Here is a 19,670-nt window from a genome sequence, read left to right on the forward strand (position 1 = left end):
TAGATTTAAATCTTAATTGTACTGTCTACTGGAAAAGCTTGGATAGAGTATTTGTACCTCTTTGAGCCTCTTTTTATCTATGAAATATGAGAAATAATCTCTTTGGAAAGCTGGATTAAAAGTTAAATGAATTGCCTACAGTCATACCGCCCTGAACACTCCCGATCTCATCTGATCTTGGAAGCTAAGCAGGGTCAGGCCTGGTTAGTACTTGGATGGGAGACTGCCTGGGAATACTGGGTGCTGTAGGCTTATTTAAAAAAAAAAAGTTAAATGAATTAAAGAAAATTAGCACATTCAGAAGTTCAAAAGGATACATACTGACTATGTCAATAGTAGTTACCTCCGAAGAGAAATAGAAGGCCAAGTAATGGAAATGACTGCCACTTTTTATTTTGCATATATCTATTCATATTTGTATGCCCATACTTTGTTTTTTTAGTACAGTTAATTGTTCCTTTGCTGCTTTTTTTGCATTTTTGCAACAGATGTGCAATTTTTTGTAAGTTTTGTCATTAATTTTTCTTTGAGCTTTTTAATTCATGATGGTCTCTTTGTAAACTTTGAATAATCAAAGGTTTTATTTTCACTGATTCTTGCTTGACAGAATGTTTTTAATTCAGTGGAGATACCACACTGATTTCTCAAAAGTAGCCTGTGAGTTCTGGGTTCCAGTGAACTAGGAAAAAACCTTGTTTAAAGCATAAGATGGTTCTGTCATAAGTCTGGTGACAGTTCAATGATAATGAGAACTTTTGTTGACACATTCTTTGTGCCACTATGATGAAATACCTTAAACTAGATAATTTATATAGTAGAAATACGTTTCTGACTGTTCTAAAGGTTAGGAATTCCAAAATTAAGACAGCATCAGGTTTAGTTGTCTAGGGAGGTGCAATTTTCTTTTTCAAGATGATGTATGTGAGATAAGCACTGTGTACTCACAGGGCGGAAGTGATAAAAGTACAAAAAGTGTCAGACTGTGCAAAACCTCTTCTAGAGAGGCCTTAATGTCATTGACTAGGGAGGAGCCTTCATGACCTAATTTTATCATCCAGAATGCCCCACCTTATAATACCTTATTACAGGAATTAAATTAACTTGAATTTTGGGAGCAGCACATTCAAACCATACCATTCTCACAAAATATTTCTATCCCAGCAGTCTTAATTCATGACATCAGCTTTAAAATCTAAATTTAGAGTCTTATCTAAATATCAGATAAATCAGATGTGGATGAGACTCCTACAGCAAATTCCTCTCCATCTGAGAGCCTATGAAATTGAACAACTTATGTTCTTCCAAAATACAGTGATGCTGCTTTTCCAGTAGAGTGATGATTTTGCCACTGTGATGTCAAGGTTACCCTGTCCCCTTAACCCTGCTGGAGATTATCCTTGCAAGAGCTATCTGAAGTCTAAACTTCAAGACTGCTGAGCATTGCCCTATTGAGGACTTTAGAGTGCCCCTGCCAAACTAGTTATTATGTAGATTCTTTGGTGGAACTAACATTTGCCAAGAGCTTAATATGTAACAACATATTTTATGAGCCAACTCTTTCAGTCCTTCAGGTAAATATGGTTTTCATTTTAAAGAGAAAAAAGCTAATAGTTCAGAGAGACAAATAAATTAAGATGAAAATAGAAATGTAAAGTAAAATAGTTGGTTATAACTTCCCACTTGGCATTCTTAAAAATTGCATTATTGGCACTGAGGTTGGTAACGTATACCATCATATTGCAGATTGGTTAGGTAAATCTTAGTATCTGGAAGTGTATGAGGGGTGTGTGAGGCTTATAACTTAGGTAAAAGAAAGAGCTGTGTGAGCCAGGGTATACGAACTCATACTTAAAAAAATAAAATAAAAAACTTTGAGTTTGCTTAGCTTAGCAGTTTCAAAATGGCCTTTAATTACATTGCCTCTAAATTAATTACTTTCTATCTGAAGTGCTATGTATTGGGATAATTAATATTTATCTTCGTGAACTGAGAACTTCCTATTGAGAGCATTTATAGCCAAGCAGTTTCTTCAATAAAGCTTTCATTCTCTTTATTAATCTTGGAGCACTTTGAAAGGTTTTTTGATTGAGACTATTTTTAATCCATTCAACATTTATTAGGTTTCTTAGGAAATCATTGGAGGAAAGTCATGGTATTTTTTCAGAATATTGAAATTTGCTTTTGAGAATAAGAAAAAAATATTGTTTGGCTTGTTTAGAGTATTACAGATGACTTAAGGACACTTGTTTTTATTCCCAGCTGTTGGAAATAAGCAATTTGAAAAATAGGAAAAATAAGACTGTTCGATGTCAGCAACAATAGGGAAAAAAATCAATTTATAGAACTCTTATTTTAATACCTATAGAACTGTGAAATCCCAAATAACTGTATGTCCAAAATTACAGGAAATACAGTGCCTTGATTTTGAAGAGAAAGGATTGAAATTTTGGCTTGGTAAAGTCACAGTTCTTAAGATAAACTTTTAGTTTTATTTACAGTACTCTAGAGCATGTATGGAAAATAATTTTTAATAAATTTGAGATTTTTTTTTTCATTTTATCACCATTATTTTAAACTTTGTTTTTGAACCCTAAGAAGGAATATAAAGTACCTGTGACACAAGTGCCTAATTGTTTACCTCTTCAAATGCTAGTAGACTACTTGTTTTGCTAATCTTTGGAATTAGAAGGAGTGTCAAATACACAGAAGCCAGAGTCGTCTTGGCCAGATGGTGTTTGATACAGATGGATGGTTAGTTGTCATGCAGATCTCCTAGTTGGTAACTTGTTGCTGCCATCTGACTCAAAGAATCATTCACACACACTGGCTGTCAAAAGCATCTTCTCTTCTGTCTGTTTTAGCTGTCATGTCTGTGCTCTGTACAGAAGTGTTGACAAGACATTGCTGTTGTACATTTTCAATGTGGTTGTTAGTGATTTTTCTGTTTTGTGGGGTCTTTGATAGTACCGGAATGTATTTGCTTTGTAATTGTATTGTTTTGTTTTTTTTAAAAAAAAAAAAATACTATGACCAAGCAACAATTATTTGACATTTTAAAGGATTTTTCTGATCATCTGTTTATTTAGATTTGTTTAGTGAACAAAATCCTTAAAAATTTGTTTCACTTAATTTCTAAGCATAGCAAGTAAACTAAATTCCACTGGTTATTTTCCAATTTGATAGAATGCCTTCTTTTAGACTTTTATAGCCCATGATCAAAATCTTTATACGTTTTTCTGAATGTTTTATTTCTTGTCAAATTGCTACCTTTTTCTCTAATGGTATAGCTGTCCCATACTCCCAAAAAACCTTTTCAACTCTATCTTTTATATCCATTTTTTCTAACTCAGTATATTTCCTTAACTACTGACCTTTCTGTTTTTCTTTTCCTTACAGAAATAAAAACAAAGCCATTTCTCCCTCTCTTCTTCACATCACTTGTAACGAAATATTTAATTCCCAGATGTATCATTAACAGTTTAATTTATTCAACTAATTACTGATCATCTTAATATATGCCAGGTGCTCTGTGATACTTTGGAAATATCAGGAAATAATAGTCTCTTCCCCTGAAAAGTATAAGTGTAGAGGAAAATTAGACATATAGACAGATTAGAATACTTTAAGAACTATAATATAAATATACTATATGAAAAAGTATAGTAGGAAAATAATGAACTCTTAACTGTTCTCTTTCCTCTGCTGTACTTTCACAGTATCATTTTGTTAAATTATTGCAGAATTTGGGAATTACTGCTATATAATGTTATGAGGTAGTATTAAAAATAGTTATCAGGTAGTATTAAAATAGCTTGAAATAGCCTTTGCTGTATTAATTCTCCTACCTATTAAATACATATTCAGCTTTTTTTTTTTTTTGTCTTATTCCTTTTTATCAGTACCAGGGATTAAACTCACAACCACCTGCTTGCAAGGCAGATACTTATACCGCTGAGCTAAATCCCCAGCCCCCCATATTCAGCATTTTCACTCATTAATTCTGCCCATTAAAAATTAATGGGCAGAAGCTTTCTAAGTTGATTCTGTAAAAAAGTGTATGGTCATTTATTTTTGTCATTAATTTGGAAAAAACTCATAGTAGATGAAGAATGGGTTGAAACTTGCATAACTTAGACATTTATTCTGGGCCTCTCTCTAACCTGTTAAGTTCTTTATGCTGGTTACTTAATCTCTGGACAGTGTATTATATATTCCTACCACAATATGGTAAAAATTGGTAATTATTGATTGATATTTGTGAAGAACCTAGAGTTATTTGGAGAATGTTCTAAATGCATAGCAGTAGTAAGATTGCCACCAATTTACTGATTTTTTAAACGCTTGTAGTTCTGTGTAGCCCAGGTAACTATAAAGTATTAGGAATTTGCTATAGATGTTTGGATCCTTCTTTCAGTTAACTTACCCACTGTTTATAGCAGCTCAGATGTGAACTGATGTAACACTAAGATGTCAAATCCTAGAAAGCTTAGTCTTTAACTAGGCTTGAGCATCCAAGGATCAGTTCCAAAACTCATGGTCATGGAACGTGTGGTCCAGACAGACACAAGGTTCATTATAATAAAATTTACTTGGATTATTTATTTCCTATATTTTTTATTTCAGTAAGCATGTAGTTGATAATGCTTAGCAAAGTTCTATGGAGATTGTTAAGATATGTAGGACTCCCCTCAGGCAACATGCACAGGCTACGCACTGGGAGGTTTTATCAGTTCTGTTAGTTTTTCATTTTTGAAGTGTCTTAATTATGAAAGTTCACCTTTGTATGAGTAGTAAATGTGGCTTTTTTGAATGACATGAATTTTTACTTTTTTACATTAGGGAATATTTTTAAAGAATTACTTTTAATAGAACATGTTTTGTTTCATACTTTTTTTAAGACTTTAATTCTTCATTATGATTTTTATCCTAACTGAAAGACTGAGCCATAATGTCAAACCCTGAACTGAATTTTTTTTTTTTTAATTTTACAATGCTTTAAGTGTTTTAAATCACGGATGTTTGTAGCAATTACAAGTCGATACATGGAGTCAGTTTGTACCTAATAAATAAATTTTCCAAAACCTAGAAAATAAAAATATGGGCAACTCTATCCATTTCTTTCTTAATGGACAGTAAATGTGTGTTCATCTCTGTCAGTAAATATCAGGCTAACTGGATTTCATGTCAGCAGACTGAGAACTATGAGCAGAAAATACGTGAGCAACAGGAACAGCTGTCACTTCAACAAACTATTATTGACAAGCTAAAATCACAGTTACTTCTTGTACATTCCAGTCGAGGTATGTTCATGTTAATTTTTTATGTATTTCTTGAACCTCTTAGAGAAAAGAAAGATGGAAGTTGAGATTTACTACTTTATTTACTACTTTATTTTTTTGCTGGTTCTCAATAGTTCAGATGTAGTAAGTTGTACACCTATGCATTATGTTTATTCAAATGAACACTTGCAAGGTATGAAAAAATGAACTCTTGTATATACTGTACGGCAACTCTAGGTTGATAAAACTTCCTTGATAAACCTTCCTTCCAAAACATTGCCTTGTTCTGTATTATTTGAATCAAAATTGAAGTCCTAAAACTAGAGTATAAGAAAATTTGTCAAGGACCCAAAGATACATATACAAGATGTGCACCACAGTGTGATTTCTAGTAATGAAAAGTTAAAAGCAGTATCTGATTTTCCAGATAACTAAACATGGAGAGGTTTCTGGAGGGCAGTGCATCCAGAAAGGCTGTGGAAGAGGAAGGTCTGTGCCCCATCCCACATACCTTGCCCTGTGCATTTCTCCTTTTGTAGTGTCCTTTACTGTAAATCAGTAAACAATCAAAAAAGGAGGATGTGTCCAATAATTTAGTTACAGTGAGTCGTATGAACAACTACGTAGCCGAGAAAAGTTATAATAGAGATTACTTACCAACAATATGTTCCCAATATATAGCAAAGTAAATGAAGACTATAAAAATAAATGTTATTTATATAGAAAAATGATTTTTGTTTGAATTTATTATGTATAGGAAAAAAATTAATAGAATATAAACCAAAATTTAAAAAATTATGAGTAGCTTTTATTCTTTATGTCATGTCTACATATTCTAGTTTTTCTACAATAAGCATGGAATAGTTGTATAAATAATTATCTCAAATAATGTATACTAGAAAATATGACTTGTATAAAAGTGTATTGTTGGTAAAAGTAAAATGCAAACATCCTATTTTTCATTTTTTGAATTCTGCCAATTTTACACCTGACCTTGGGGAATATGGGGTTTGTATATTTCATAGAAAGAAAAAATATAAGTGAACCATTTTTCAAGGTAGTTATTATCTAAATATTTTTAAACCTATAGCTTAAAAACTGTTTAAAATTATATTTTTTGGTTTTTATTTTTTCAGGTGGTAGCAAAAATAAGATTTTTCTACTAATATCCAAGAGGTTTTTGTCTTGTAGATAGCGGTTATGGCTGTGTTCCTCTGCTTGACGATGGTGAAACCAAAGAAAATCATCTGACTCTTGACCAGCCACATGATAAAGTGAAATCAGGAATATCAAAAGACAAGCAATCAAAGGTAGACCGTACTGCCATGTTCATTCCCTAAAGGAAATAAGAAAAAGTTAGGTTTCCTGGCTTTCCAACCTACTCAGTCAGTGTACCCTCACGGTTTTGGTAGACAGAGCACGGGTAGAAACTAGACAAGATTTTCTCCCACCCTCATGTTGGTTCTACAGAAAAGAGTACTTTAATGCTGGTACATGATACATCTTCCTTGTTTTAATTTCCTGAGGTGATAACAGCACTGGAATTCTAAAACTAAGAAATTCTGTATATGCAGACATATGACATATAGGCTCCTAAGTAGAATTATTTTCAAGGGAGAAAAAGGGCTTAGGTTTCAGATTTCTGGGGTTTTTTCCCCCCTATTATCACAAGCATTTAACAAAGAAGTAAAAGACCTAAAATAAATAAAAATTTAAGCTAAATAGTATGACACTAATGTTATGCTAGAGAACGACTATTTTTATGTTTAATTTCATATGTTTAGTTAAAAGATTCCACCTAGCTGGGGCATGGCGGTACGTGCTTATTATCCCAGCACTGGAAGGCTAAAGCACGAAGGTAGTTTCAAATTCGAGGTCATCCTAAACTACATAGTGAGACTAGGTCAGCCTGAACTCTGAATGTAGAAAAATGCTATCCTTTAAAAAAAAAAAAAAAAAGACACAAAATTGAAATTGCACCTAATTAAGGAAAACTCTTCATTGAAGCAATATAAAAAGAATTATATCTTCAAAGAGGTATATACAAGGATGTTCATGCTACATTGGTTAGGAACAACTTAAACATCTATCAAGAGCAGAATAATACATCTTTAGAAGCAGTTTGAAAAAACTTAAAAAACTATTCTTGTTGTTATTTTTTGAGACAGGATCTTAATATAATACTGGCTTACTATGTAACCCCGGCAAACCTTAAAATTGTGGTAATCTTTCTGCCTCAGTTTCCCAGGCACTGAGATTACAGTTGTATACCACCATGCTCAGCTCAAAATAAATAAATTATTATATATCAAATCTAATAATACTTATATTTCAAAGGCATTGTTAAGAGAAAAATGGAAATTACAAAATGATAAAATGGGCATAATTTATGTAATATTTAAAAACATGTTGTAATGACATTAATATTTATGAAAACATAGTAAATGTGTATGAATAATGAACAGAAAGGATGCATATTTTCTTTAGAAACAATAATCACTTCTAGTGTGTGGGGATAAATGTTACAGTGTCTAAGAAAAGAATAAAGGAGGCTTCAATTGGACCTGCAACTTTTTCTTTTATAAAAAATAAAGCAAATATAGCAAGAATAACATTTGTTACATTTGTCAAATCTGGCAAGTGAGTATATAGGTATATTATTATTTACTGGGGGGTTACTGGGGATTGAAGCCAGGTTATATTCCCAACCTTTTTTTTTTTTTTAAGACAACCTAGGTTGCTCAGGCTCCCCTAGTACTAGGATTTCAGGCATGTGCTCAGCATAGGTATGTAGTGTCTTATTCTTGTTTTCCTGGGTCATTGAAATTTAATACATTTCAAGAGAATATTTTTAAAATGAAATGAGGTGAGTAGTGTATAAGGACTCAATATCAGCAAGATTAATTAGGTCAGCAGTGCTATATATAGATTTCATTCTAAATAAAAGAAGAAATTTTAGTTTTATTTTTCAGGGCTACTCAGTAATAGATCCCACAACTAAGACTATCTTGTTATTTAGCATCAAGTCTGAGAAATCTAATTTTGAAGTCTTTTTCAAAAATTAAAGATTTCAAAATGAGTTTTCTACAGTATTTCTTGGTTCATATTTTTTTGTTCAAAACCATTATTTAGAGACTGGGAATGTAGCACAGAGGTAAAGTGCTAGCCAGCATACATGAGTCCCTGAGTTTGAGTCCCAGTACGGAGAATAAATAAAATCTTTATTTATTTGAATGTTTTTTTCATTCACCCCATTCCAATTTCTGTTTATATAAAAAATGCTTATAAGCAATCACAAGAAACCATGGAATTGGAATACAGTTAACTTTATTTTGCAGAAGAAGAAAATTCAGAAACAATGATTTTGACTTTTTTTTTAATAGTTTTGTTGGTACGTTATGAAGTCATTGAATTACTATAAATAGACTGACATCAATTGAACACATAAGTAAATAATTACAGTTTTCCTGTTTCATAGATTTCTAAATACATTAGTTATCAATATTTTGCTGATGGGGTTTTGTTTTCTTTGTGTTTTAATTTCTTTGTATTTTTGTTTTCTTGAGAGGGTCTTGCTTGTAGTACAGTCTGGCATGGAACTCTCTGTGTAACCCAGGCTGGCCTGAAACTTTTGATCCTTGTGCCTGGTGTCCTGAGGTGGGGTTATAGTCCTGTGCCACCACACCTAGCTGAGAACCACATTTTTATTATTTGAATGGCTCAACTCAGTCTTCTCGTACTGTAATCATTTGATAAAAATAAAATTTAAACTGCCTTACATTTCCATTTTTTCTCCTTCCTTTGTGTATCTGTGTCCAAAGTGCTAATGAACGCTAAGTGTATAAAAAGAAATATAAACACACATACGTATACATTCTTTTGGTAATACTGGGGATTGTATCCAGGACCTTTACACTGAGCTATATCTCTAGCCATTTTTTATTTTTTAAATTATGAGGCAGGGTCTTATAAGTCACTAAATTGCCCAGGTTGGACTCAAACTTGTGATCTTCTTGCCTCAGCCTACCAGAGTACTAGACAACATGTGTGTACCACCATACCCAGCTAAGAAACATATTCTTAAAGGATACATTATATTTATGGTAGAAAAAATATGTTCTAAAGTAAAGGGTAAATTAAACATACTGGCTACTTGAGAGCTAGCTGTATATTCCATCTAAAAATTTAGGACTAATTTAGAAAAAGTGCTGGCCAATCAAGCAATTAAAATGGGCATCATTCCCATTGGCATATGTGTTGATCTATACTTAATGGGTTACAACTGATAATACAGATGAAATCGTTTCCTAAAGAACTTTAATATTTTATTATACTAGGTTCTTTCTAAAGTGAAAAAGCCCACATTTGGTTGGTTACTATTTTTTAAAAACTGTGTCTCTACATATATGAGAACTAGAAGACATAGAGAAATGATTAGGTAATGAAATAACTTTTTTTACTCTTCAGTATACTTTAATAGTATTCATCTTTAGAAAAATTAGTGTTTCTAAAAATTAATTCCTAATTAGCCTTGCTTCCGTACTAATTCCAGTTAATGGAAATGCTTTGAACCAGTAACAGAAGGAGGCTACTACTAACCACCCACAGTCCCCTCCTCCCTCTGATAGATGGGTGATTTGATGATTGGTTTTTTTTAGACTGTTGGTTTTGTTTAGGATTTTGTTTTGTTAGGATTTTTGAGAGGGAAAAGATTCTTGAACATTTTGGCAAATGGCAATTGTAGCTGCCTTGGGAAAAAAGATACAGAGTTCTGGAAAAGGGATATGTGAAAGGAAAAGAAGCCTTGTTAAAAGCTTTACTTAAGAATAAAATTCATAGTTCAACTTCTGTTTGTGTTATTCTACACAAAAACATGCAAGAGGCTTTTTTTTCTTCTAAAGGAACTTAAAGAGGTCAACACAATACAGCTATATTATTAGATGACCCATGGTAATCTATTTACAGTTGAATCATGTATTCAATCCCTAGCACCCCCCCAAAAAAAAGGTACATTGAATTTCTTAAATCTTGTCATTAATGTAGAAGGATAGAAATACAGCTTATCAGAACAATTTTTAAAATTCTTAATGTGAATATAGACTTTCCAGAGGGAAATATTACATGAGCAGTGCTTAGCGAACTAAGGAACTATTTCCTAGGAGTTTGGGGCGACAGGGGGCTGTTTGTTTGGGTTTGGCTTATTTTTTGGTTCTGAGGATTCAACGCAGGAGTCTTCTGCATCCCTCGTTCTTTATATTTTCTTATTTTGAATCAGGGTCTCACTAAGTTGCCCAGGTTAGCCTTGAATTTGCAGTCCTCCTGCCCCAGCCTTCAATGTAGGAGGGATTACAGGAGTGTGCCACCATTCCTAGCATTACTCAAGTCTTTTTTTATAGTCATTGTTAAAAATAGAAACTATTTATAGATAAGAAATCAAATTACACAAAATGTACACAAATGTTATTTTGACAAGCACTGTTCGTCTTTTCTTTGTAGGACACTATTGTCAGAAATAGTAACCCATGTCCATAATGATAGTTACTTTAATAACAAATTTTTTACTTTAATTTAGTTTTAAATTATATTTTTTAAAAACCAGAATTGTAACATACTGAATCATTTTTAAAATCTTTGGAAATGAAATTTTATATTTATTTCTGGGAGATAATTCACTTGCTAAACTAAATCTTATATTAGGTGTCTGAGGCTTCACAAAAATATTTGCTATTATGTTTCTGTCCCACTTTCTGTTTTTTGTAAGGAGTAACAGAAAAATGTAGAGTGCTTTAATGCAAAAAAATATATACAAAGCAATATATAACACATAAAAGAATTTGATAGTATTGTGCAATTATTTTTTCTTTATTCATTAAGTGATTTAAATTCTTGTTATATACCTAAAACTACCAATCACTGGAGAACAAAGAAATACTGTCCCTCTCTTTTTGCATAAAGTCTTGTTTTAATGATTAAAGTTTGACATTATTGAATATTGCAATTATTTCAGATTCTAGGATCCAAAATGTGAGATAAACATAGTATAAATCTAATTGCACTTTTAACTGTTTAAACAAGAATTGTATATGCTTTCATCCAAATAGCTGGTTTTATGCTTCACTTCTGATTTTTGTATATAAATTTGTAATTTATTCTTATATGTGTCTGTTTCATCTGAGATAACCAAAATCTTAAAAATATATTGCACAGTTGTCACTGAAACACACTTATGACCCAGTTTACAAATTTATGATGTAGCAACATTGATGAGAACAGCAGGTATAATAGCTCTGAAGAAAGCAAAAAAGATTTGGTAGATTTAGAATAGCAAAGAATGATATACCTGTGGAGCTGCCATTCTTGCTAACATTACGGAAATAAGATATGCTGTTCATGGCAATTGCAAGTAAATACAGACATTCTGACATGTTCAAAAAAGTTGATGTCTAAAAATTTGTCAATCACTTAGACAGGAAGTGTTTATTAAGCTTTTATTTGCTTAGCATTGCTAGTCATTGAAACATTACAGAAAAGACTTAGCAGCAATTGCCTTTGAGAAGCTATCGTTTGGTTGAAGAAACAAAGATTGGAGACTTAAAGCAATTAGAAAACAATGGGATAGGAAATTGTATCCTATTTAATCCTGTTATGTAATTAAGAATAATTAAATGGCAAGATGAAATTATAATTATAGTTTTATGGCACATATTAAATATATGGAAACGATTTAAAAATTAAAATTTTTGGTAAGCTGTGGTTAGGTTTGTATAGGGGCTCAAAATTTAGTCCAAGTAGGGAAAATTGTCAAACAAACTCATATGGCAGTGAGCTGATGGTAGGCTTCCGCAGAAGCTTGAAGGAACCTCCAATTGATACAGAGAAATGAAACTCCCAACCTACTAGATGTCTGTCTGGTAAGACGGTCATTCAAGAATGAATTTTAGGAACAGCGTAGGTTAAGAGCAGAATATATTTATTGAGAGAAAGAAAGCTGTGAGAGAGACAGAAAGGGTCCTAAGTAAATTGCCCACAACCCTGCCTTCTCTAGTGATTTTTATAGAGCAAAACCAGGAGGTTAGGTGGGGAAAAATGGGAACTCACAAGGCAGGTGGGCATGAAGTGGGACAAAACTATGGTCAACAAATAAGATTACAAATGTAACTACTCAGGTAAAATTGATTAAATCAGGATCAGATGGGGAGGCAAGTCACAAAACAAGGAGGCATGAATACAGAATAGGTTCTTTGCTGGCAATGGGTCGGGTTAGTAGCTCCTTCTGGCTTCCTCAAGGTGATTGATACCTATTTAGAATATCCCTGATGTTTATAGTTAAGAGTGTGGTTGCATTTATTTTGTCTTTTATCTTGAGATCTTGCCACAGCAGAGGTGTATGTCTCCTCCTAGGTTGCATAATACCTGGTCTATACTGGCTCCTTGCGCCTAGCCCTGTATGACTACCTGTAATACATATTTAACTCAGTTGCTTGTAGTGTTGTTAGCTTAACATGTTCTTATTTAGCTATATTTTGGTTATGTGAGCATGATATGAACTTAAAACTTCTTGTAAAATTTTGATTGGAAAGATAGTCTCTAGACAAAACTGAATTTTGGGGGGTTGGTACTGGGGATCAAACTCATGACCTTGTACTTGCCAGGCAGGTGCTTACACTGCTGAGCTAAATCCTCAGCCTGACAACAACCAAAATTACCTCAGATAACTTTGGAGAATATTGTATACCAAAAGCTAAAAGTGAGGGTTTAGAATAAGAAGGATCATTTACCATAACCAATTTTTTTTTGTTGTTTTAAAGAAGATAAAACAAACCAATCAAAACAAACTAGTGAAAGAAATACAGGACTTCAAACATTACAAAATCAACAATAGTTACCATAAGGCCTTTTGATGTCTTCAAAATAGCTGCAGATAACTTTAGACATAGTAAAAAATCAAACAGAACAGAATAGAAACAATAAAAACAAAACAATGAATGCAGTAAAGGACTTCAAAGCAAGCTAATAGTAAATCCAAAATTGCTACCATAATATATCTTGCTATCTTTAAAATAGCTGCTCCCTGCCATTGGATTTAACATAATCAAACAAAACAAAAGAGAATAAAACTGAACCCAACAAAACATTGGAAATGATATAGGATCTCCAAGCAAGACCATAAGCAATCATAATGACTATAATCCTAAGAAGAAGATCCACACTACATACCACTATCCTCTGAACCTATGATCATTCCACTGTCCCTAGACCTGCAATGTTAGTGAAACATCAGAGCGCCACAGGCATCCAATTGCATTTTACCTCAATAGCTATCATCAGAGCCTGTGTTTCTCCAGATATGCCAGTCACTTATGGTGGGGATATTTCTTGTTTACCGGCCTGCATGACAGAAAGGGGATGGGATCTGGCTGTTCCCAATCAGGCGGCAGCCTGTATATGGTGTTAGTTCAGACTGGACTTGCTTCCTGGTATGGCCTTGTTCTCTCTACCTCTTGTTCTCGAATGTTCTGACCCATGGGGAGAGGCTGGGGTCTGGCTGTTCGCAGTCTGACGGCAACTCATGCATGCCACTGGTTCCCAGACCTACCATTACCAATTTTAAGTGACATAATCATGGCTTCATAGAAGATTGTCCTTGTATTTCCGTTACTTTATTATCATGGCAGTTTGGCTAGTGATGCTTAAACCCTGTGCTACTTTATGACCTTTCTATAGCCTAAAATCCTATACTCAGAGGTCTAGGTCTTGGGTCGTTTCTCATCCTTGTAGCTTAGACTTCTGGAGCAGCTTCTACTTGGGGACCTCCATCTTAGTTTTGGGCCCTCATAACTTCCCTGGACACTTGAGGCATTTTTCTGTTGCAGGTCTCTGAACTATATTTATTTAAATTACTAAATATTGTCCAGTTACTTGGTTTTATACACATTAAAAAGCTTTAAGAAAGGATACATTACAGGTATATGATAAATGTTTTTCATCATTTGAATGAAAGTTAAAAGTTAGGCCTTGGCAGGCAGCCAGCATGGGCCGGGAGACACAGCCAGACCCTCCCCTGCGAACCTGTTGCCACCACTGGCCCTGGAAAGCTTGCCTTGCTTCAGTAACTAGCATAGGCATGGAGAAACAGCTAGATAAGCCCCATGCATCTTCATACGGCCATTGGAGACTCCTGCTTCCTTCACGCAGCCAGTGCCCACCAGGAGAATCAGACAAACACACAACTGTGTGCCTGCCACCATCAGGAGAGTGCCAGTGTAGACACACAGACTGAGAGAAGAAGTGGCACACACCACCATGCACTCCTGGCTTCAGTGTAGCTGCAGGGTCTAGAGAAGCCCACCCCATACCCCTACTACCTCCCTGGGAACCTGGGTTCAGAGAAACCCAGGTGCATGGCCGGTTCCTCTACACCACGGAGGGTCATCTAACATGGGATGTGCCTGGGACCCCACAACCAGCTTGTTGGAGGAACCCAGGAAAACGTAAAGATAAAGTAGCAAAAGGCAATCTTAGACTTCCACCCCACACAGAACAAGTTTGCGAGGCATAGACTTGGAAGAAAATGGAAGTCAAAAACCTGAAATCTCTGAGAAGATAGCAGCTGAAGTAAAGCAACAACTTCATGAGACTAAAAGTAATCAGATCAGAAATAATATCTCAGGTAAATGAAGAAATCAAATATAATGAAAGAATTGCTGAGCATATCTGAAGAAGACATAGATGAAAAAGAGGAGCATAGGAAAATGATGGAAACCTTGAATGAACAATATAGGAAGGAATTACAATGCATTAAACAGTCAAAGACTCAGGAAATTGAAAAGTCAACTGAAAGCTGGCAAAACTTGAAAGAGACTGAAGATAGATTTTCTGATTTGAAGAAAGGATCATAGGTAGCAATTGCAAAAAGAAAGATCTCTTGAAAGTAACAAGGAACTAGGAAAAAACAACTCATAGGCTGCAAGACAATGCAAGGAAAAGTAATTTAAGAATGCTAGGTATCAGCAAAACAGGAGTTAACACAAATGACATAAAAAAGACTGTTTGCAGAAGTAATAGCAGAAAACCTACCAAACATGGGAAGAGGATCTGGCATACGCATGAGCAAAGCATATAGAACTCCAACTAGCCATAACCAAAATAAATCAATATCCAGACATATAATAAGATCCCAGAAATTGAGCACAAGAACAAAATATTAAAAGCTGTTAAAAGAAAAATAAATATCACCTATAAAGGAAAAACCATCAGAGTCACAGCAGACTTGTCAACACAAACCATCAAGTCAAGAAGAGTTTGGAGTGAAATGTTTCAAATGAAAGAAAACAACTTCCAACCCAGATTGATGTACCCTGAAAAACTATCTTTCAAAATTGATGTGACAGGAAACCAGCAAAAAGCAAGTGTAACTTGCCCTTCAGCTGCAGAATGAATTAAAAAAGATACGGTATTTTCATACAGTGGAAAGCTACTTAGCTATGAAGTAAGCATAATCTCATTGCTCTTGTAGGTAAATAAATGCAACTGGAGATCATGGTTATGGGTGAAATGGTTGGGATTCATATTAGTGAACACTAAGTTATCTCCCTAGCATAAAAAACTGAAGGAGTTAGTGGAATCCAAAAAAGTTCAGTACATACTATGAAAATGATAGAAAGGGAAACTGTTAATTTTGTATTATCTTGTTTTGAATTCTTATATTATTTTAATAATTTTATTAGGTTTGGTTTTATTCTGCCTTGTTTTGTTGGATTTTACTGTGCCTGATGGTATGGACAGCTGTTTTGAAGATAACTGGATATATTATGATAATCGTTGTTGATTTCCTATTATCTTGTTTTGAAGTCCTGTAATGCTTTCATTCTTTCGTTTTGATTTGATTTGATTTGATTATGTGTGAAAATGTGGCCAGCTGTTTTAAAGAAAACGAGACATGGTAGCCATTGTTGATTTCCTGTTATTTTGTTTTGAAGTCCTGTAATCCTTTCATTTTTTGTTTTAATTGGTTTTTTTCTGTTTTGTTTTGATTTTATTATTTGCAAAGATATGGACAGCTATTTTAAAGAAAACAAAAGACAGTATGGTAGCAATTGTTGATTTCCTATTGTCTTGTTTGAAGTTGTACATCACTTACAATGTTCTGTTCTAATTTGCTTTATTGTGTTTTGTTTGGTTTGGTTTTATTCTCTTTAAAGTAAAATTTTAAAATATTAAAAAATAAAAATAAAAATTAGACCTTTAATCAAGATGTTTAACTACCAAGTGATTTCTATAGGAATTTCTATTTATATTGTCTAAATACCTTTTCTAAGAAGGATTTAAAATAAATTTGACTACTTAAACTCCTTACCTTTAAAAAAAAAAGTCCTATACTCCTTTAACGATCTATTCTTTTCAACTTTCATTAGGCAGAAGTGGTGATTATATGGGGCTGGGGATTTAGCTCAGTGGCATAAGCGCCTGCCTTGCAAGCAGGCAGTCGTGAGTTCGATCCCTGGTACCGATAAAAAGGAAAAAGACATTGGTACATATCAGCTGGAGGTTCTGGAGAACTGGCGAGAAATACATTTTTATGGGAAACACCTTGGAGGATCCTCACCTTCTCAGAGCAAATGTCCCATTGTCTCGTTTTTGTATCTAGAGCCTGTATGGACACTTCTGTGTTACTCCTCTTTAAAGACTAATTTTTGTTTATAAACTCTAGAAGAGTATTAATTACAAGGAAAAACTGGCTTCATCCAGTTCTTTCATTAAAGTTCCCAGTTCTTGCCAAAGTGATATAATAAAGGTAACAAACTATAAGAAAAAGATATACTGATATCCAAAGCATTTTAGTATTCACACTGAAATTTTTCTTGCAGAAATTTTGTTTCTAAAATTGAACTAATTAATCTTACCCTTTCTTGTGATGGGCCCATGTTTTTTAAATTCATTACATCATTTTGGGATTTTTACCTTGCTGTAATACTATAAACATTGGGAAGAGAAGAAAATGAGAAGTGTCCTTTCACTTTTTAAATTATCTTTCCTAACTTCTACACAAATTGAAGTATCACTACATTCCCCTCCTCGTTCCGTTTTCACATTTTCCTTTTTTTTAATCTTCAAAGTCCACAAAATAGGATTTGTGTATTCTACCCAACTTGATTTCTCTTGAGTAATACAAGTAAAGAACATTATATCCAGCAGGTAAAGAATACCCCCATCACCACCTCCACCAAACAGTGTCGTTTTTCTTCCTGTAATAGTATAATCTGGCTTTCTTAAAAATTCTGAAAATATGTTTGGAAGACTATTTTTCAGTGCTGTGAATACTTTTGTATTTCAGTTTGTTGTGGGTTTTTTTCCTTTTCTTTCTTGATTATATGACAAAAATTCAGCCGTAGATAATGTAATTGGGAAAAAGAAGCCTTTTTAGCAGTTGTGGATATTCTTTGATAATACACCAAAACTTGCTAAGTGTTTATTTTTTAAATGTTAACTGCATCTAAAAATCCTATCAGTGAACATTTTTATCAGCCTGTCTTGTACATTGAATGTGTCTTTTAATAGTATGTAATTTAAATGGTGTATCAATCATTTAAATGACTATAACATATTGGTCATTTGGAAAATACTGGTTCACTGAGTTACACAGATTGTAGGTCTTCCAAGTGTTGACTCACTTCATTATATAATATTTTAAAATCACATGTAACATCATCACTGATTTCATCCGAAAAGTCTTGATGTATTGGGCAACTGTCAAGCTTTCTGTGATAGGTACACGTTTTCCAAAATCTTAATTTTCACTTGAAAGTTCAGATTTTCTCATTGGCAACAAATCTTGTCACTTGTTTTCCCTAAAGTGACAGGCTAACTTCATTTCCTTTTGAGAAAAGTGTCTGAATAACTGTAGCCTGCATGTCAGTCATTCTTTCAAGTGACAATGGCATTCTATTTAAAAAGTGACTAGTTCAGCTTGCAAAAGAAAACATTTGCCTAAAACACCCATTGTACTGTAGTATGTAGCAGCAGTTTTTTGTGCATACTTTTAAGTTTTTTGTAACAGGGAATATTTTTCTAAATATTATTTGAAATAGAAATTCACAAAAAATAGGTTTACTACTTTATTAAGTACATTCGTAAATGAAACTGGTCTGTTCATTTGCTTTTCTTTCTACTGAGCATGTGGAACTGAAAAATACCTCAAATACAGTTGGGCATCATGGATGACCTTTGTAATGTCCCACCACCAAATAGTTTTACTCACTTTTGCTTTGCATTATCAATGTAAATTCCAGTACAGTAAAAAATGTAAATAATATCTTAATATTATTATGAATATAGTTGCATTCATGAATGTCAAAGTCAGGGACTTTATTTTACCTTACTTACCAATATGTAAGTTATCGGTTACTTTTCCATGGATGCTGGAGGAAAACAGACTGGATCAGAGAAAAGGGACCTTCATATTAGTCACAGAATAGTAAGCAAGAACATCCTGTTTGGCTTGTTTCCACCAAAGCCATGACACAAATCTGAATGGATTCCTGTACATGCAGTGGGTTACATTAATGGAGGTGGGCAAACCCTTCATTTTATCGCCAGCAGCAAGTAAAATTGTTCTTTGACCCAAGAAGACATTACTTAAAAGATGTTGTAAGTTTGCTCTCTGCAAGCACAACCCTGAGAAGTGTCCAAGTAAAGAATAATCAGAGTCTTGAATTCTTGACATATGCAGCAGAAATGTGCAGGGACAATCAGGGGCGATTTCAGATACCCGTCTCCCAGCTGTAGATTCCTTAAAAGGATCTTGGGATTTCAGTGGTCCTGGACCATATCTTGAAACCACTGGCAGTGTGGAGGTAGGGATATAACTCCATTGAAAAGCACCTGCTTAACAAGCCCCTAGACATTGGATTTGACCCTCAGTACCACAAAAGAAGAAAGAGAGGGAAGGACAGAGGGAGACAAGAGAAAAAAAGATTGTAACATTGACCTGCTTCATGCATTTCCTAGTAGGCTCCACAAAACCTTGGTCTTGTGAAATGCTGTGTACTGTCTACTCTGTGAGGTTTTTAAAAGCACAAGAATATATGTAGAATCTGAAGTCAAAGTAAGAATGCTACCTAGCTTTGTTAAGCCAAAGGATCTTTATCTAACACTTTATACTAACCATATATTTTAATATCCTCTTACTAGATTTGTAATCCCTTCAAAAATATTGCTAGAATTTGGGGGTGGAAGAGAGGAAGGCACATCTAATTTTTCACTTGCCCCTAATACCTTATAGACTCTGAATGCTTAAGCAGACTTACTATGTTATAAAAGTTTTTACCCTAAAAGATTTTTTCTTTGCCAGTCATCTTTCCATATAGTTGTCTTCATATATGTGTACATACA

General features: G+C 33.8%; 1 protein-coding gene and 1 non-coding gene across 5 annotated transcripts in view; both read left to right on the plus strand.

Annotated features, from left to right (window-relative positions):
- Tank (TRAF family member associated NFKB activator) overlaps positions 1–19,670 on the plus strand; it is a 98,075-nt gene that overhangs the window by 59,879 nt on the left and 18,526 nt on the right. For 2 of the 4 annotated variants that reach the window (XM_063259154.1, XM_063259153.1), the window contains exons 3-4: positions 5,189–5,300; positions 6,471–6,589. The exons of 1 other annotated variant lie outside the window; for it this stretch is intronic. In XM_063259154.1, the coding sequence (XP_063115224.1) occupies positions 5,189–5,300; positions 6,471–6,589 (231 nt within the window). The remainder of the gene's footprint in view (positions 1–5,188; positions 5,301–6,470; positions 6,590–19,670) is intronic. One more of the 4 variants, XM_063259155.1, reaches the window with a different exon arrangement.
- Positions 134–252, plus strand: LOC111754207 (5S ribosomal RNA). Its single transcript, XR_002788913.1, has one exon. It is a non-coding gene; the product is annotated as a 5S ribosomal RNA (ribosomal RNA).

This window comes from Cavia porcellus, unplaced genomic scaffold (assembly GCF_034190915.1).
Source record: "Cavia porcellus strain 051 isolate PalLab524CR breed Dunkin Hartley unplaced genomic scaffold, mCavPor4.1 scaffold_12, whole genome shotgun sequence".
Taxonomy (NCBI): Eukaryota; Metazoa; Chordata; class Mammalia; order Rodentia; family Caviidae; genus Cavia; species Cavia porcellus.